Below are 19,694 nucleotides of genomic sequence, written 5' to 3'. Positions count from 1 at the left end.
TTTTGGGGGTATATCTTGCTAAGGAGTTACATGGGTAAAAAAAGAGCAATTTTTTGTTTCTACACAAATTAGTCTGTCAGTTTAGAAGCTATCGTAATGAAACCTTTCCAAAAGTCTTATTTCTATTGCATGTAGTATATTAGTCGGATCGGACAACCATATCCCATATCTCCCATAGGAATAATGGGAAAAATAATGCTTACAAAAATGTTTTTGGTTATAGCTTCGGTATTTTCTAACATATTATATTTTACTCTTAGGAATATCATTTTTTGATAGTTCAGAATTTCGAATTAGGTTTTAAAAAACTCGGACGTCTATGTCATATGTCTGCCATAGAAAAGATCGTATGATAGAAAAAAATTACAGTTAAAAAACTTCCAACTTTTTGAATACAGAATCTGTATCGTCGAAATTATTAGTCCGATCAATTTGAAGTTTTGGGAGTATAATCTGGACAAGTAAGGTATAAGAAAAATTTATTTTTTTAATCCGTATGTAAGCTCTAATGATAGGTTAAAATCATTTAGCTACATGGTTCCCCTTACATACGGTATTATAAGAGATTTATACATTTTTAACCAGTCTTACCCAGGTTACCTGCAGGTTGGTAGAGTAATTTTTTCATGTAAGAATTGCTGTCCAATTTCGGATGGACTGTAGCCATTTGAGGATTATAATATTTTAACGATCCCTTGCTCCTTGTCGACCTTTAGGAATGGATTTTAGTTAATCTTTATGGGGTGTGACCTGCGATACGGATAGAATGGCCAGGTAACCCAAAGTGGGCACATGCTACCGGTTATCTGATCCACAATTTGGTTTACCTTATCTCGTTGCTGTTTTTGGCCGTTGAGTTCTTCGAAAACATACCTGTCGTTAGCAACATTTTGAAACCTTCACCAATAGAGATGAATTTTAGTTCCATATAATGCCAAATAATACCCATGACAATGTGTTTGAAATAACAATTTGACTCGGCTATAATTCAAGTGCAATTTTATTACATTCCGCTTAGATCCATAAATATTAGTTTTAATTTAGATCTACTTTGAGTGTTGTGTGTGGTATATAACTTAAAAGTGTGTAGAACAGTGTGTTGACTTAGGAGTAGATAAAACAATACATTTTGTTAGATAGACATAAAGGTAGTTAGAAAATCTGTTGGCGTTTTCGATTGATTCTTACCCACTGTCAGGGCCAAACACAAACAACTCAATTCACTGCTCTCACAATTCCCACTATAAATCCTCGGCTGCCGAAAGAAATGAGCCAAGAACAGGGCGTCAGCCGTCCTCGATGATTCAATTTTGTATTTGCCTGGTTGTAATCAGAGATTAGTGCCCCGAATACTCACATTAAGGCATGTACTGTACTGATCTGAGCCCCCGCGGCGGCATCGAGTCTGTGGCTTAAGTACCATTTGGCAAGATAAACAGAGATTTGGTTAGAAACCGATTTCGATTGCCTCTAATCAGCTACGGGATTAATATTTTTATTTTTGGTTTGTGGTGGTTGTATTTTTGATTATTTATTTTCAAGACAGAGAGAGAGAGGAGGAGGAGGAATACGTACGTTGGGATCTGGATCGCCGAGAACCCTACAAAGCCTGGTCTGCTTACGGGAAATTGTCATATCATAGTCGTTATATGCATACGTACCACAGAGTCGTGATCTTCTAACATTAATACGTACCCAGAACCGAATACATAAACGACACTCTCATAGGACGATTCGAAAAGGAAACGTCGGCCGGAATGGATACGTACCCAAGCTATATTATCTGGATTATCTAGTATGTAATACGCAAATCTGCCAAAACAACTAACATTGGTCCGGTTTAAAGGATATAGTCACCTCGCCATACTCAATACGTACCGAAGCTGTGCGAAAGCGGCTGCGAAAGTGTGGAACTTCAAGTGGAGAACGCTTTGGGGTTACAAATCAAATCAAATCATATCAAATCAGATCAGAGCAGTGATAGAGTGTCAGAGTTATATATGGTGGAGGCTTACCCCAAAACGGGACGACAGCGATGCACAACACACGTTGACTTCGACTGGGAGAATGTGATCGCGAGCTGAGAAGGTTGGTTTTCAGTCAGTGTTACCAACTTGTAGCTAGCTATACAACACACAAAATATCAAATATTAAAGGTATCTCCTGCTCTGGGTCTTAATAATTTAGTCTTCTGAATCCTAACCGAATTACTCTAAACTCAACTACAAACGGCAACACTGCGGGTTCGTTGGGTTCGCTATTTTCGGTTGGGTATCTCTACGTGCCGAATACTTTGGACTGGACGGGGACTATCGAATTTCAATCGTATTGCTTTGGGTACACATATCGTATCTGTTACACTTTTTCGTTTGGGTCAAGGGCTGGACTGGGTTCGGTTAACATGGGATAGCAACAGCGTTTTCAGCTTTATTGGCTCTTTAGAGGTTGGAACGCAAGATCAAAAATATAAATGATTAAAAATTTACAATCGTAGTTGTCTCTGCACATTGGAGCGCCGAATGTGTGGCTATGGGTTGCTTTATTGATTAGCCTATGAATATTCGTTTGCTGTTGCTTTCAGTAGTTCAATTGTGGTGGCATTGTAGTTGTAGTTGATGTGATTAATGCTACGTACGTGCGCTGGGCGGGATTCTAGCCTAGCGGCGGGAGTAGCGCTCGCGGGAGTAGGAGCGTCTGCGCTGTCCGTGTCCATTTCCGCCGCCGCCGCCCCCATCCCTGAAGTGGTTGAAGTTTCGTCGTTCCCGTGGCGAACGGTCCCTTGAGCGTGAGCGGCGTCGGTCATCCCGGTGATGACCACCGCCTCCTCCTCCGCCGCCCCTGTCGCCGAAGCGTCCTCTGTCGTTGCGCCCGTGGCGCTCCCTATCCCTTCTGCCATCGCGTTCCCGTTCGCGGTTATCTCTGCCATGGTTGTCCCTTTCATCGCGCCGTCCTCCACGTTCCGGGGCTCTTTCGGGTCGTTCTGGACCTTCAGGCGCCTCCTTGGGCCGCTCGCCACCCTTCTCCTCCGGCCCGCGCCCGTTGTTGGGTCGTTCGCGCTCCGCGTCCCGCAGCCGCTGGCGTTCTCTGGAGCGGGAACGGTGCACACGGGAGCGGCGGTCCAGTTCACGGCCACCTACAAAGTAGCGATTGCGGCCACGGCCCTCGTCGTCGCGGTCCGTCATCTTACCCGTCCGCTTGAGCTCCGCCTTGCGCGGCGCCGCCGTCTTCTCCAGCTCGATCAGCTTCTCGCGGATGGTTAGGAAGCCAAGATGCAACTTACCACCAAAGTGGTCCGCCAGCCGGATGTCGTTGTCGTGGATGCCCAGGTAGGCGGAGCAGACCTCGCAGACGCGCAGCTTCTGCTGCTGGTAGGTGGAGGCGGGCATGCTCGTACGGTACTCGTGCTCGGCCTTGATCTTCTTGGCGCGCAGCTCCTCGATCTCCTTCATCAGCTCCATGCTGTCCTCCACTTCGCCGGCCTCGCCGAGAGCCTCGGCCTTGGCCAGCTTCTTGCCGATCTCCTCGGCCAGGCCGTGGACAGCGTTGGCCTTCTCGGCCACCTCGGCGGTCAGCTCCTCCTGGGTCTCCTTCAGACGCTGCTTGGCGGAGTCCGTGCGGCGATCGCAGTCGGCGATGAAGGCCTGCAGGTGCTCCATGGCCTCGATGTCGTAGTAGTAGTCGCGCGCCTTGGCCGCACTCTCGTAATCTGCGCGGAAAGCCAGGTCATGCACTTTGGGACACTCACCGAGATCCATGCGCGTGGACGCCAGGATGTCGTGCGGACAGCAGTCGAGCAGGAAGGACTTGCAGACCCTGGTGTCCGAGAACTTCAGCTGGCGCTCGTCGCCATTCCGCGTAGTGCCCATTAGCTGGTCCAGCATTGCTCGCATCTGATCGGTGGCCGACATTTTGTTGCTCGGCGCGCTCATTTCCTTCTGGCCGGTAGCGCGTGAAAAGTGCTGCGGCGGTGGCAGTGACGGCTATGTCGCAGGCTATGTGACCGCTAGCGTGCGATGCGTGTGGAAATCCTCAATTTTCACTCACTTTTTTACCACCTAGGAAAAGTCGTGTGTGTGTGTGTGCGTGCGTTGGACTAAAATGGGGTAGTGCTGTATTGGAGCAGTGTTGCGAAGCGCCGGCGGGGCGATACGTTTGTAGCGAATCACGGTCTCGGTCACGGAAATCACTGTTTTAGTTTTTAGCGGATTTAATTAAGAACAACCAGTTTCTATGCCGTGATTAAAATGTGCTACGTATCGCACATAATCTATGTCATATCTTATTAATTCTGGATTTCAAATTATTTTTATTGCAGGCATATGTTAAAATAACATACTTATAGTCTTTTTGAAGGCCTGCGAGAAATGCTGTTTTATGTAGTTTAACATTTTCTTGGCCAGTGTGGGTACTTATTATAACTAATTGTTATACATAAAAGCTTTTATTAAATCTTATATAAGCAATGCTTTTAATTCCTAGCATATATTTTAAATGTGATTGCTTCTTTATAAAGACTAAATTTTTAAATGTTTTTTTTTAATTTTACATGGTATAGTAGTGTAAACAAAATTAATACAGCTTTCAAAAATTACCTTTTTCTAAAACAGTACAAATATTTTAATTCCCCTCGTCGTTCTAAAACTATCGATGGGTCCGCCGCATCTTGTGCTAAATATCGATGGGCTGGCGGTGCCATCGCTGGAACCACCCCCTCGGCGTTGTCCAACACTAGGCAGCAAAACGTTTTCATTGAGGCGATATTTTTTTGTTGTTTCCTTCGTTTTTTCGGCGAAATTTTGTTTTAAAATTAATTATTTACCGCTCGCTCGCTGGCGCCCACGATGTCCGATGACGACGATATACAGTACATCAAGCGGCAGCGCACGCTCCACTACGGATCGCTCGAGGAGTCGGAGCGAAAGCGGCAAAATGCCGCGGCGTCTGGGGCGACGGGAGCAACAACAACAACAACAACAGCGGGAACGCCGGCATCGTCTGGTGCAGAAACAAGAACAACAACAGGCACAGGCGGCCAACTGGAGGACATAGATTCCGATGAGGATTACGAGGAGTCGACGAAGAAGACGGGCAACTCCAAGCAGGCGGGAGCCCCACCACCCACTGCCGCCACACTGGCCAACAAAATCGACGATGACTACTTCGACTTGGAGACGGAAATGGAGCGGGACAAGGTGGCGCTCCTCGAGGAATTCGAGCGCAAGAAGCGGGCACGTCAGATCAACGTCTCCACGGACGACACGGAGATCAAGAGCAATCTGCGCCAGCTGAACGAGCCCATTTGCTACTTTGGCGAAGGACCAGCGGAGCGGCGAAGGCGTCTCAAAGAGCTTCTCGCCGGCCTGGGCGAGCACGCCATCAACAAGAAGCAGTACGAGGAGGAGGAGCGCAAGCAGCAGCAGCGGGAGCAGGACCAGGCCACCTGGTATCACGAGGGACCCGACACCCTGCGAATTTCCCGCCTCTGGCTGGCGGACTACTCCCTGCCGCGGGCCAAGGATCGCTTGGCGCGGGCCCGCGAAGCCCTCGAGGTGCCCAGTGCCACGCGGGCTGGTCGGATGGTGGAGATGCAGAAGAAGCTCCAGTCACTAGCTCCACTCTGCTCCCAGGTGGGCGACACACGGCCCGTGAGCAGTGCCGCCTTTAGCGCGGACTCCACACTCCTGCTGACCGCCTCGTGGTCGGGTCTCTGCAAGCTGTGGAGCGTGCCCGACTGCGAGCTGAAGCAGACGCTGCGCGGACATGCCAGCTATGTGGGCGGAGTGGCTCTGCGACCAGGAGTCAAGGCGGACGAGGAGAACGTGGTGGCCATGGCGTCCGGCGGCCACGATGGCGCCGTCAAGCTGTGGGGCTTCAACAACGAGGAGTCCATCGCAGACATCACCGGTCACATGCCGCATCGCGTCTCCAAGGTGGCCTTCCATCCGTCCGGCCGTTTCTTGGCCACCGCCTGCTACGACTCCAGCTGGCGGCTGTGGGATCTAGAGCAGAAGACAGAGGTGCTGCATCAGGAGGGACACGCCAAACCAGTGCACTGCCTTAGCTATCATTCGGATGGCAGTGTCGTGGTCACCGGCGGACTGGATGCCTTTGGGCGGGTGTGGGACCTGCGCACTGGGCGCTGCATCATGTTTCTGGAGGGACATCTGGGCGCCGTTTTCGGCGTGGACTTTTCGCCCAATGGATTCCACATTGCGACAGGGTCTCAGGACAACACCTGCAAAATCTGGGACCTGCGGCGACGCCAGCCCGTCTACACCATTCCCGCCCACACCAACCTGATTTCGGACGTGAAGTACCAGCAGGAGTGCGGCAGCTTTCTGGTCACCTGCTCCTACGACTCGACCACCAAGATCTGGTCCAACAAGACGTGGCAGCCGCTGAAGACGCTGCAGGGCCACGACAACAAGGTCATTTCGGTGGACATCGCGTCCAATTCGCAGTATATAGCCACCACTTCGTTTGACCGCACATTCAAGCTGTGGTCGCCGGATAGCTGATTTTGATACCATTACTTTATTGTACTCGCCTGTGAGCGCACGCAGACAATCTCCATTTGCGATCTGCCCGCTGGGCACGACTAACTCATCCACTGTTTTTGTTATTTCAGAGACAATAGCCCAAGACAGTTCTTGCAACCATTTCAAGTTTTCGTTTTGTATAACACAATTTGTTGTTTTTGTTAGGCGAAAGGCAGATGCAGCGATGTTGCATTTCGTAAATTTAAGAATTTTTTATTGAAATTGTTAATAAAAAACACATTTTTGGTAGAAAAGTGAATTTCAAAGGGTTTTTTGTGGGTTTTAACACTATTAAAAAAATCACAACTTTCATGAATCGCTGGGATCTCATCAAACACACCTCTTGAATACCAATCCAAAAACACCTTAGTTTATTACTTGTATATAGTTTTCCATTTAATTTCTTTTCGTATATTTTTGTTGTATGACAAACTTAGACAATTAATTTGAATTTTAACTAAAATTTAACTACCACAGATAGGTTGCAATTACATACATACATGTAAATGTATATGTCTAATATATTAATTACAGATGTACATACATCGCGATATAGCTGTTACACATAGTTACACATAAGGATTTATCAATTTTCTTGCCGTTCGCACAATTCTCGATAATTCTCTTTTAGTTTTTGTCGTTCAATTACGCTCTTGCATGCAGATTGATAGTGTCTAGAATTTCATTTCTTCGTTTCGCGCTGAGATTTACACAGAATCTAATCGTATTTTATAGGCTTTATGTAGAATATGGAGCAGGGACTTGGAGCGGGATCGGGGGGCTGGACGAGCGCGTTCTAATGTAGATTTTAATGAGGTCTCCCGACACTCAAAGATGCCACTTAACTAAATACATAACTCTTGCACTAGGCTAACAAACTAGACAAAATGATAACTAATTAACAATTAAGGTAAACGTTTATTGGAAATCTTGCAGCAGGTGCAAGGCTCGTCTCCGTCCCGCTCCCCCTAGACCGTCGTGTCCGGCGCCGGGGTGATGGGCTGCTTGGACTCGGACGCCTCCAGGGACCTTCCGTTGGGCGTGGGCCCTCCCTCCTGGGGATCCTCCGGCGCGATGTCGATGCGGTGCGCCTTGCGCCACACCACCAGGTCCATCAGGAATGCCAGGAACATGATGCCAGCCGTGATTCCTGGTGGTTAACATGAATTTTATTAAATAATATATGTGATAAAGATTTCAATCAGTTCTATTAATAGAGATTTCAGATTTATTATATATTTTTTAAAAACAAAGTTTTTTATCTATTATTTATGTTAAAAGTATTGCAATATATCTAAAATTTACTTCAGAACCTATAACAATTTGTAAAGAGATTCCGTGATTCAAGTGATTCCGTACTTCTTTCAATTACTACTTTTAAGATTTTTTCACTAAATCAATATTTTTTAATTTTTCAACTTATTAATACTTTCTAATTCGAATTTACTAAAAGACTTAGGAATATGTTCTCTTTATATTTTGTATGTATATACTTTATATTTCCAGGGGTTTTGTAGGTATAAACCCTACCTGTAATTTACCATAAGGATAAGAAAACGGACCTTATTGTTTTTAGCTTATGTGTAGACTATAAAATACTCTATATTATCTTTGGTTATACTATGGTTTCTTTCTCTTTATAAAGGGAGTATTACGGAAATAGTTTAAGAACCTCTTTAACTAGGCTTATCCCATTAAATGCAAGAGTCCAAAGTATAATCAAATGAGATAATACTATTTATTTTTTGCCCTTCCTCCTCTTTAGACTCACCTAGGAAGTATTGCCTGAAGGTGTCCGCATCGTAGAGCGAACAGGCTCCGTGCTTGCCGCACACGGACTTCCAGATGAGGCAGGCGGAGTCCACCACTGCGCCGTAGATGATCGGACAAGGAACATTGCCGAACAGGCCGATGGCCGACTGTATCACACCCATGGCCATGGCCTTATCTGCGGGGATCAAGGTTTCGATTAGTGTAACATCTGGTCTCGTATCCCAATAATCCTACCTTTGGGATGTGTACAGCGCATGACGAGCAGCATGCTGCCCACCTCGGAGGTGGAATGCATAAATACGCAAATGGCAAAGATCAGTATAAAGTAGATGAAGTTCTTGCAGTCATTATCACAGTAACCGTTGACCGCCTCCGGAGCTGCAAGTGGGTTAGAGATTGAAGTTCTCTGAGATATCTTGGTAAATCAATAGATCTTACCATCTGGAATGCAAGCACAGTCGGAGTAGAGGGTGCGATTGTCGCTGGGCCGCAGCGAGGAGCTGCTGCATCCGGCGTGGCAGGCCGAGATGTACATCTTGCCGTCGGCGCAGATGGGCGCGAAGTTCTCCTTATCACAGGTACAGTTGAGAGCGGCGCTGCACGTGGGCTCGATCAGAGCGGGACTGGGGATGGGGAAAAGTCAGTAACTAAGGATTAGTAATAATTAGACCTCGGGTTGTATGTGAAATCATTTTTTAATGATGCTGGACTTGTTAGAAATATTTGTCCATATTTGGATTAGGGTTACTATTAATGATGACTTTTAGTCAAATTTCTAAATAATTAAGTATTTTTCGAATTTTTGATGTCAAAAAATATTTTAAATATAATTAGACATCGAGTAAAAACACTTAAGGGAGGATCAAGTCAACTAGTGATCCAGAAATGACTCAATTATTGGATTTGTGATGAAATTGAGGTTATTATCCTTTTGAAAATAAATCGTATCTTGTGTCATTGGCTTATATTATAGATATTACTCTTTTCTAAGTACGAAACAACATTGTTTATTGCTTTTAACAGACAAAATTAATAATATTTTTATGGAATATCATAAAATAAAGTATCATTTGTATCTATGTATAATTAGACATCTAGTAAAAACACTTAAGGGAGGGTCAAGTCAACTGGTGATCTAAAAATAACTCCATTATTAAATTTTTGAGGCTATTATACTTTTGGAAAAAATCGTTTCTAGTGTCATTGGCTGATAATATAGATATTCCTATTTCTTAAGTCCTAACTGACAAATTTAACAATATTTTTATGGAATATCATATCATATCATATCTGTCGGTTGGGCCCCCTGATATGATTAGAAACTTTTTCTTTTTTTTTAATAATATTTAAGGGTTTTTATGAATACTAAGGCCACTCAAAGTACTCGATTTTCAGGACTCACCTGTTGCCATCGCTTGGCTTATAGCCGGCAAAGTCGTTCATGCTGCAGCCGATGAACATCAGGATGATCATGCCCGCTGAGTAAACCAGGGCGGTGAAGGCGATCCACGCGGCCACGCCCCTGGCAGTGGGCTTCCGCTTCAGGATGAACAGGCCCGAGATGACGATGCCGATGCCCATGACCAGGATGCCGCAGAAGGCGGCTATCATGTTGGCATCGTAGGTGGCCAGCCGGAACTGGGTTTCCAGATACTTGGGCAGGAACGTGTAGAGACCGGCGATGGGCAGCAGGTGGAACACACAGGAGGCGGTGCGGAACATCAGGATGTCGTTGCTCAGCTGACGGCGCACAGTCTTTGGAAAGTCTGGTAGTATAACAAAGTTAATGATAAATCACAGATCAGCATAAATAGTGTAAGTTATCATTCAGATAGTCTATATTCTGTTTTCGACTACTTCTGTAATGTGTTGAAAACATATAAAACAATACTTTTACAATATTTATAAGAAACATAGGTAATATCAAAATAATAATAATAAGAATGCTCTCCAAAATCAGAAAAAAAAGAAACTTTCTATAGAAATGATCTGTTAAAATTTCAAATAGACTTTGTCCTCCTGTAATAGCAAAACCAAATATATGATATGATAATAAAATATAAATAGTTAAAGGTCTAAGAATTTTGTGAGGGAACTAATGGAAACGTTTTTTTTTTGGGTATGAATTCTACTCTATAAGGAAGTTCTTACAATTCCCATGACTCACCTTTAAGCTTGGGCTTCTCCTCGGGCTCGACTGGGGCAGCTGGAGTGGCCGCCTGGCCCTGCGCCTGCTGCTTGCCCCTCAGCTGCTTGGGGAACGAGAACATGGCAATGGAGGCCAGCAGCATGAGGCTGCCGATGGCCACCGGTCCCAGCCACCAGGCGCCGATCCAGCGCGGATCGGTGGCATCGAAGCCGGGATTCGAGAAGTTCACATACCAGCGGGTGCAGAAGCTGCCGAAAATGAAACCCGAAGCGGGTCCCAGGATCCTCATGCCAATGGTGACGGCCATGTACATGGGCGACTGCTTGCTGCCCACATTGTCATCGATATAGGGAATGCCCAGGGTGGCCACGGCGGTCTGGCCAATACCGGAGCTCAGCAGGCTGCCAAAGAAAATGCACAGCACGATGACGGTGATCTTGGAGTGGGAGGCCTGCTCCAGCTGGCGCTCCTCGTTGCACTCGCTGCCCGAGAGCGTTTCATTGCCGCCCAGGGTGCAGAGATTGGGATTCGCCTGCCAGAGGGAGGAGGATGACTGCGGCTGCTGCAGGATCACGCTGGAGTGCATCAGCTGCTCGCCGAAGATGAAATGGGGCAGGGCGCAGGAGAAGGCGGCAATGGAGAAGAGGACCATGCCGCAGGCTATCCACCTGGGGCGATGACCCCTCCCAGCGAAGTAGGTCAGCAACATGGCCGTGCATATCTGACCCATCTCACTGGCACTCAACAGGATACCCGTGGTCTTCGACTTGATCTGGAAGAGCTTCTCGATGGTGGTGATCACGGACACGAAGTAGGTCATGTACATGCCCTGCAGGATGTAGGCCAGCAGGAAGACCACCATGAAGACATGTGTGGAGGCGAATCTCCGTGCCCACCTGGGTCGGCAGCCGAACAGGCCGCAACTGGAGCTGGACTCCGCGGAGGAGCTGCCATTGAGGTCGGAATCGAAGTCGGACTCCTCGGACTCGCTGGATCGAGGGGGTAACTTGTAGTTCCCAGTTAGGGGGGCCTGTTCGTGGGCATACTTTTCGCTGAGACTGTGCCCGTTGCCAGTGCCATTATTGTTGCTGCTCAGCAGGTTGCCGAGTCCATTTTTCAGCTGGCCCAAGTCCTCGGGGGCCTTCCACTCATTGTTGTTGCTCGGAGTGCTTTCGTACAGTACTGTACTGGGTGGCAGGGTTGTCACCTCCCCATTATTGGTGGCTGTGCCATTGTTGTGCTGCGACAGTAGGGGTGTGAAGGCCTGGCTGGAGTCCCGCCGCCCGCCATTCTGGTGATAGCCATTCCCATTCAACGGGCCATGTCCATTGCTGGGCTTTCCACCCAGAGATTGCACCTGGGTTGCCGCCTCCACATCGCCATTGCTCTTCGTCATCTTAGCTTTTTCCAGGGGGTTTCCAAAAAACTAAGTGGGTCCTTGGTCTTTTTTCGAGGGCTCTATTGATCTCAACTGTATAATCTCAGCGGTACGATTTAGTGGATGTCCTCTATGTCGTCTTGGTTATTTCCCGTTCCATTTTCCTATTGGAAAGTTGGGGTTTCGCATTTAACTCAATGTGCGTTTGCTTATTGGCCCAGAAAACGAGGTAGATTGGTTGATCTGGTCTCTGATAACAGTTCTATATTCTTTGTTGCAATATGGCAGTGTTGTGTCTGAAAAAATGAAAGGAAGTGGGTGTTAAAAAAAGGTTAGGGATAGGACAAAAAAAATAATTTAAGGGTAAAACCCCTATTTGTCGAAATTAATTATTAAATTATTTTAGAAAGTCTTGAATAATGTATATTTAATAATAATAATAATAATAATTATTATTTAATTCATAACAATGTTGAAACAGAGAATATCATATTATATAACAGAGATTATTATATCAAAAAATATTTCAGTAGGTGTAACTCAATATTTATACGAATAGGAAGTTTACAAAAATATACATATATTTATCTTGATGGTAAAATTTTTAAAGGAAACCAGGTTCTTAAATAATAAAATGTCTTCTCCCTCTCTACCAAGAAACTGACTTTCAAATAACAAAAGACATCAGTCATATTAGTATAGATCATATTTTGTAAATACATAGGTACACCAAGTTAAAATGTTATTAGCACTCCCACTATAATCATTTTTAAGCAATTTTTAATTTAGTTGTAAGTATAGAATGTATATACTTACATCTTTTTGAAGCTACACTCCACTCTCCGATTTAAATGAAACTATATCGCTGAAATCCCAGTGAAGACTGGGAAGAAATCGGAAAACCACCGAGCACACACACACACCTTATCAGCGACAAACACATACACATGCATTTAAAACGCAGTCGTGTGAACAGCATGCGACAAAATACTAGCAAAAGCTGCAAATTTTTTAGATTGCACCATTTTTTTTGGCAAGTTGATAAGAAAATCGAAAAAGTTCAAGGTTAAGCTGATATGGAATTACAATCGCACGAGGCGCTTAGTTATACCTATTCACCGGCTATTTAGTTCTCACAGCTATATTTATAACAACTTTAGAAAATTATATAGTACACAAGTATGAAACAACTTATATCTCTCGGCTTGTATATACAAAATTTATATATGCAAAACAAATATTAAAACAGTTTGTCCAAATTCCCCTCTACTCGTATCTCATTTTTGGTTTTTTTATTTTTTTTTTGCACAACAATTTCAATGTCAAATATTCGCAAATTTCGTTCTAAATAGTTGTTGTTTTTGTTTTTGACTCAGTAATTTGCGTTTGTGTTGGCTTATAAAAAGCAATGACTGAATTCAATTTCACTTTCTGCGACGACAGCCGCTGTGGCTTCATTGCAATCACAATGGACTGGCTGCACTCGCGAATCTTATCATTCTGCCCGACCTCGCTGATAAGGAAAGTGAAATTTCTGCTCGGTGTTAAGGGTAGGTTGGGATTGCCAGCCCACACTCCCAAATGCAGAAAAATATTAACATAGGTACACAAAATAAAATTCGGTTATTTAAAAAATTCATTATCTTTCCATTACAGTAACAAAAATTCTGAAATGTAAATTCGAACTAATTTTATTAACTAAAAAATGTTTTAAATAATTTTTACTTTTATATTTAAGCTGTACGTTTAAAAATATAATGCCATTTTAATTTTGTATTTCTAAAAATATTTTCTTTGCATACGTTTTGAAACTATTTAAAATGAAAACTTTTTCTTACATTTTTAAAAATACCAGTATTGTTAATTTGCTTACTGATTAATATATTAATATTGAAAACAAGGTTTTTTAGTCGAGTCGGAAAAATGTTGTATATTTTCTGTGTGAAATCCACTTATAAGTTGTGTAGTGAAAAAAGGGGAGAGAAATGTTGGAGTACTTTACATTTTTTCCATCTTGGTCCTCAGGCGTCATAAACTTTGGCCTTGAAATTGTTGTTATTTCTGCTGTTGGTTTTTTTCTCATTTTTCCTTCGATTTTATTTATTGCGCATTTTGCGATTTTGATTTCTGTTTGAAATACTTCGCTGTTGTTCCATCGGAATGCGTGTGAGTCGAGGGAACATTTATTTATGAATAATTCGAGATGAATGGAAGTAGCACGTGCTCAATTAGCATTTTTGATTTAGTTTTTTTAGAGATGTGCAACGCTAATATGAGCCAACTTAAAGCCAACTATTTTTTAGAGAACTGTAATAATTTAGTAAAAACTGAATTCTTTTAACTCGAAATTATAATTGTATAATTTATTTGATTGGAATTCAGATAATTGGCTTGTGCTGGAGTTTAACACACTCTTTGAAATAGTTTCGAAGTGATAAAGTTTTAAGAAACTACAATAAAAATGTATGTATTTTTAAAAATAAAAAAACATTTTAAAGTCTTACAAATATCCAGACATAGGGTCATGGTTTTTTGGTTTCTATTACCCTAACGCAGATCATTCATATTTACATTTTAGTGTCTGTGGAAATGAATTCGATCTAAGATAAAAATAAATGTTTTACCCATCGATCATAATTTAATTGGTTTTCAACTAAAGGGTGGCTTAGCCATTGAAGATGTGTTTTGATGTGTGATGTCACAACATCTCACGGAGTAAATTTCCAACATTATACAGAAAATAGAGCACTTTGAGATAAGCCACTGGCTGTATCTTTAATTCCCCGTCTTATCTGTTTCACACTTTCCCACAGTGTTCTGTACTTCTATGCGAATCTAACTGGTGACGTAGATGGGCCCACAAAGCCAGTACTTTAGTACTCGGTTGCCACTTATCGCTGCCATCGCTGCGTAATCCTCCCCCCCCCTGACTATGCAGAAAAAGCGTCTTAACTTTGGAGCTATCCCGATGCACTTGCTGGGCCCTGGTCTGAACCTGAACTCCTGCAGTTACCTGTTTGGTTAGGGTTTTGGCTTTGGTTTTGGTATGGGTTGTGCTGGGGTTCTAGCTGCGGGCAGGGCTCATTGAACCCGGCTGGTAGCAACTGACCAGGTTGCGAACTATCGCCAGATGTTTATGTAAGACCCCGACGACCATCTGACCATCTATTGCCTTTAATTTGGCCTGATGGCTGGTTAATTGTTCAATTTGCAGCAAGTGTTCGAGTGACAGACAAAGATTGCCGATTTATCAGTGTCAATCATAATAAATGCAATTAAGCCACCCGTTTACGAAACTATCTATGAGGATAGGCCCGTCCAGCTGTATTCGAGATACGGGGCATACTGGTTAGGAGAGATCGATATGTAGATGGTGGCAGAGGTTTCCATTTCAATTGGGCCCGCAGCTATCATCATAAATACTTTGTAAGAAAATCAACTCTTGAGCCTACACCGCAGTACAAATGGGGCATTTTAATTACTTTGAAGAGTTTTAAAAACTCTAAATGATATAAGGTTATGATGATAAGGTTATGTTTGCAATGTTAATATATTATACGTAATTGGTATAATGATTTGATTTTTGAGGATTTGTAAGAATTAAATATTCTAAATATAATAAATTCTTTTAGCAATCGATTAAATTATTTTAAAACTAATTTTGGAAACTGCAATTTTCCAGAGTATATTAGTCTGAGGCAACTAAAGGTTTTTGGGACATAATATAATATTTATTATGACATTGTGAAATTTGGAAACCAGGAATGTATGCTTTTATTTTTGGTTATTTATTGTTTTTTGCTATTATAAATCTATAAATTTATTTTCCTTAAATCCCAATAATATAAGATGCCCTCCCTTGCTGTCTAGTGTAACAAGAATGGTAGAGCTGGCGAGGAAAAGGGGGAGATGCACTTTTTCTCTGCTCATAACGTGTGGATTTTCCGGTTTTCCTGGCCACTTGCTACACGTCTTCCCTCTTCCGTCTTTGGTCTTCGGTTTTCCTACTACGTAACTGAGTTATGTGTGTGCATGAGCCGATGGCAGTGTATCGGTGAGCATTTGAATTGCGCAAGCGCAACTATTGCAAATTGCATACCAAGCAGCTCAGTGGCTGATGTTGCTGCTGTTGCTGTTGCTGCTGCTGCTGCATGCCAACATGCAACAAAACCAGACACGCGGGCAACGTGCTGACTAGACGCTGACAGCAGCAACATCGCCGCACAGCAGCAACATGGCAACAAACAAGTGGCAAAGCCACAACCAAAAGCCAAAGAAGAAAGCCCCAACAATGGCTAGAAGCGGCATTGAAAGTAAATTGCACACTCGACCAGCAACAGATGCCAGTTGCAAGTCCAAGTTGAAGTCGAAGTTGTAGTCGAACCTGCAGAAAAGAGCTTGGAAAAGTGGTTTTTCCACATTTCACTTTTAGCATAGAAACGATTAAGAACCCGTGCTATCGAATGGAATCTTTTATAAGCTGCATATTGCGGAGAAGAAATGCTCATTAATCGCCGGGAATTTGCTTTATGTTTGCCCATCTACAATGTTCGAAATGCAAGACACTTATTTGTTTATTCTTGTTTTTTCCCAGACATTGAGTCATTTTCTGGACTCAATTCCCTAGGGTCTCCGATTCGCTGACCAATCAGTTGTATCCGTTTATTGTGCTTTGACTTTGACCTTCACATTGAGAACTGAAATTTGAACCAGAAGCTCGAATTGTGTAAACAAACTGTTGGACAGACACAAACAATAACAAAAAGTTCGGAACGTGGCTGTGACAAACGATTATAATATAAATCGATGCTGCCCACTTATATACGAAGTGTTTTTATACATTATAATTTTTCAACCTAATTCGCAAGCGAAATTATTTCATTATTGGCCCAGCAACAGGCGTGAATCAATTTTGAATTTATTTATTTTATTTGTAATTCCTTTAATCCTATTATAAAATGTTAATTTAATTTCTTATCACCACACTTCAAATAAAATCGTCATAAAACTTTTCAAGCGGCAAATCTCGGCTTATAAAAATTGTATTCCAATGCGATCAAGATACCATAAAAATCCCACATGTAGGCGGATACTTAAGCATGTGTCTTTCGGTACTTAAAACTGGAACCACCATGTAAAACGTCTGAATTTGGTACATATAGATACAATATGAGGTACATGATTCATGGCAACACAAAGGGTGTGGCTTTCTTACCAAAAAAACAATGACAAAAAATACTTAAAAAATATTATAAGCAGCTGGTGAAACTGGAATAATTTATTGAAGTGTTTTAGGATTGAATACCACAAAATTGAATTTAAAATTGGTTTATAACAATAATATCTCAGAAAAATGTATTTTTACTTGATTGCTACCAAGGGTAAAATCATTTTTCCATATAATATTTTCGAAATTGCTCATGTGAGTCAATTTATTCGTTTGCAATTGAGTGCGTACAAAATACTTTTTTGGACAGCAGTTTCTTTTCTTTATGCGCGCATTATTTTGGCGAAAAACAAAACTTCCTTTTTGACGGCGCTTGTTAAAAGTCTGAGAAAGGTAAAAACACCAAAGTAAAACAAAAAATAAACGAAACCAAAAAAAAAAAATGAAGAAAAATTAACAAGCTCAAAATGGCAGCCAAGTGTGCATAAATTTTTAAAATGCCCGCAAAAGTCCAAGCCGAAACAAATTCAAAATAAACAAAAAAATCGGGGGGGAAAAAAACTTAATGAAATGCAATCAAAAAAGCATTCGAAGAGGACTGCATTAAGTGCGAGTTGGACCCGGAGTCCAGTGTTAACTGGTAGCCGCTCTCAATCCTCCAAGTCCCCGAATATCTCGCCCGAAGATCAGTACATGGCGCTGACGTGACGTTCTCGACGCAGCCGAAAAAAAGACATTTATTTCCCTTCTGGATACACCGATATAGGTACGCACAAAAGGTACTGAATAAATGCGAGTGGATTGCTTTTTTCATCGCCAGAGAACAGCTTACATTTGTCATTTCGGGCAAACCGTGGAACTATACCATTTTAAAGTGCTCTTCCTATACTTTTAAAATGGTTTTAAAATCGTTTTCCTTATCTTTTTGTTACCTGTCTTGTTGATCTCAAGCTATTCAAATATCTTGATACATTAATTTATCTGTCAGGACTTCAATTATAAAAAATAATAAATAGTGATCACTGATATAAATGCGAAGTAAAACCAAAGATTAACAATTTAATTTGTCTTATATAATTATAAAAAGGTTTTTAACATTGACTTAAGTATGCAATTTCCTCTTTTAATTTAATAATAAGTTTAAAATAAGTATCTAATATTATATATCTTCATTTTCAAATTTAATCATTTAATGTAATATGTCTTACATTAAATATTAAGTTTATCTGTAATATAAATCTTTGAATAAAATATGCATATACTAATATTTACTATTCCATTTCAATGTAACTTACGTGCTAACTCGAATTGTTAAAGAATGTTTACCCACTGTACTGACAGGGAGGAGAAAAGAAAGCTTGTTTCAAAAGCCCAAAAAATTCTTAATTTAAATCAGAACAGAACCCTCTGTCTGATTGATTGACCCGCTGATTTAAGCGGCTTTTGGAACTCAGGACTGCAACTGGTGGACCTTCGGATGAGGTGTTAACCTGCCTTAAATGCTCAGCCGGTCGGGTAGTACCGTTACGGGACTAATTGAACTTTTATAAATTGTTAACTGTCATTGGGCGATTCACCTCCTCTTCGAGACCGGCTAATTTAGCATAATTTATTGTAGGTTCTGCATTGATTTTTTCAATTAGCGACCAATTATGCGGCTAAGCCTCGTCATGCGCAGAAATTTTGACTCATTTACATAATATCAGACAGAGGAATAGTCATTCAATGGTCTTTTCAAGTGTTTTGGCTCTGGGAGTTAGTTCACTCGAAGTGTCAAGTGGCTCCCAGAGGAAAGAAAACGGGCTTACATAGATATAGAACGTTAAAAATACGCCTAGATACAAAACCAATTTCATTACTCATGAGTATTTGTTTACGAAAGTACTTAGCAAGTTCTTTTCGCCTCTCAAAGCTCCCCAAAAAATAATTTCAATTGTTTAACGAACAAAAAATCCCTGCATAATTTTCACTGAGTGCGTGTTTGTAATTTTTTATTTATTCAACTTTTTGGCGTTTGTAAATTTCCACTTGGTCTTTTTTCGTGTTTTTTTCTTAGCTCTTTTTGGCGCCTGACTTTTTATGGCGTTCCATTTTAAATTAGTTGTTTACTTATAAAGAACTTGGAATGGGGCATTTTTTGTTGTCAACTTACATTTTTCATAGGCTTGAGTTTCTTCGGTTGGTAACTGAAAGAATAAAGAAGGTGAAAAAAGTTAGATATATTTTTAAGCTTCGGGTTAATAAAAACTATACCCTAGTTTATTTTCTGTTTAAGTTTTATAAATATTTTACTCTTTATAGGTAGACTTTTTAGAACCTTCCTAATTTCTTAGGTATTTTTATATGTTTTTTAATCAAAAAATTTTAAAATGTTGGTTACAATGTAATGTTTTAAAGTATCCTTACACAACTTTTGCCAACTACTTATTAAACATTGTGGCTGTTAATTATTTCTAGAATTTTATGACCATAAAATTGGCGTCATAAAGTTGTACCCATATACAATCAGCCGTAATTAAAACTACTTGTGTAAATGAGCACGGCGTTTAGTTGGGTCATAACAATTACAGCCAGACCGATTAACAACAATTTTCGAGCGCCTGCAATGCGTGTGAAAAAAATGCAGCGAACATTATTGTTTATTAACAAGAGCGATGCGAAACGAGGAGAGACAGGAAAACCCATTAA

At 41.9% G+C, this 19,694-nt stretch overlaps 3 protein-coding genes across 4 annotated transcripts in view; 1 reads left to right on the top strand and 2 right to left on the bottom strand.

The window, feature by feature from the left end:
- Positions 1-982: 982 nt before the first annotated feature.
- On the bottom strand, positions 983-4,093 carry LOC119554004 (putative RNA-binding protein Luc7-like 1). Its single transcript, XM_037864711.1, has 2 exons — positions 1,879-4,093; positions 983-1,812 (listed from the first exon to the last, which is right to left on the bottom strand). The coding sequence occupies exon 1, from the start codon at positions 3,927-3,929 to the stop codon at positions 2,658-2,660; it is 1,272 nt and encodes a 423-aa protein (XP_037720639.1). The 5' UTR covers positions 3,930-4,093; the 3' UTR covers positions 983-1,812; positions 1,879-2,657.
- A 636-nt stretch (positions 4,094-4,729) lies between these two features.
- On the top strand, positions 4,730-6,798 carry LOC119554945 (U4/U6 small nuclear ribonucleoprotein Prp4). Its single transcript, XM_037866055.1, has one exon. It carries the CDS (start codon positions 4,842-4,844, stop codon positions 6,516-6,518), a length of 1,677 nt encoding a protein of 558 aa, XP_037721983.1. The 5' UTR covers positions 4,730-4,841; the 3' UTR covers positions 6,519-6,798.
- Positions 6,799-6,913: 115 nt separating this feature from the next.
- Positions 6,914-19,694, bottom strand: part of LOC119553633 (solute carrier organic anion transporter family member 74D) — a 28,779-nt gene continuing 15,998 nt past the window's right edge. For both annotated transcript variants that reach the window (XM_037864108.1, XM_037864107.1), the window contains 7 exons: positions 19,159-19,192; positions 10,480-12,135; positions 9,715-10,078; positions 8,751-8,935; positions 8,547-8,690; positions 8,311-8,487; positions 6,914-7,689 (listed from right to left, as the gene is read on the bottom strand). In XM_037864108.1, the coding sequence (XP_037720036.1) occupies positions 7,508-7,689; positions 8,311-8,487; positions 8,547-8,690; positions 8,751-8,935; positions 9,715-10,078; positions 10,480-11,857 (2,430 nt within the window). In that variant the 5' untranslated portion in view covers positions 11,858-12,135; positions 19,159-19,192 and the 3' untranslated portion in view covers positions 6,914-7,507. The remainder of the gene's footprint in view (positions 7,690-8,310; positions 8,488-8,546; positions 8,691-8,750; positions 8,936-9,714; positions 10,079-10,479; positions 12,136-19,158; positions 19,193-19,694) is intronic.

The sequence above is a fragment of the Drosophila subpulchrella genome, chromosome 3L (genome assembly GCF_014743375.2).
Source record: "Drosophila subpulchrella strain 33 F10 #4 breed RU33 chromosome 3L, RU_Dsub_v1.1 Primary Assembly, whole genome shotgun sequence".
Classification (NCBI taxonomy): domain Eukaryota; kingdom Metazoa; phylum Arthropoda; class Insecta; order Diptera; family Drosophilidae; genus Drosophila; species Drosophila subpulchrella.
Note: the sequence above shows the minus strand (reverse complement) of the source record. Positions and strands in the feature narration are given on the sequence as shown.

What these genes read in the sequence shown, in the direction of transcription:
- LOC119554945 (XM_037866055.1), top strand. Translation starts at nt 4,842, where the DNA reads ATGTCCGATGACGACGATATACAGTACATCAAGCGGCAGCGCACGCTC.
- LOC119554004 (XM_037864711.1), bottom strand. Translation starts at nt 3,929, where the DNA reads ATGAGCGCGCCGAGCAACAAAATGTCGGCCACCGATCAGATGCGAGCA.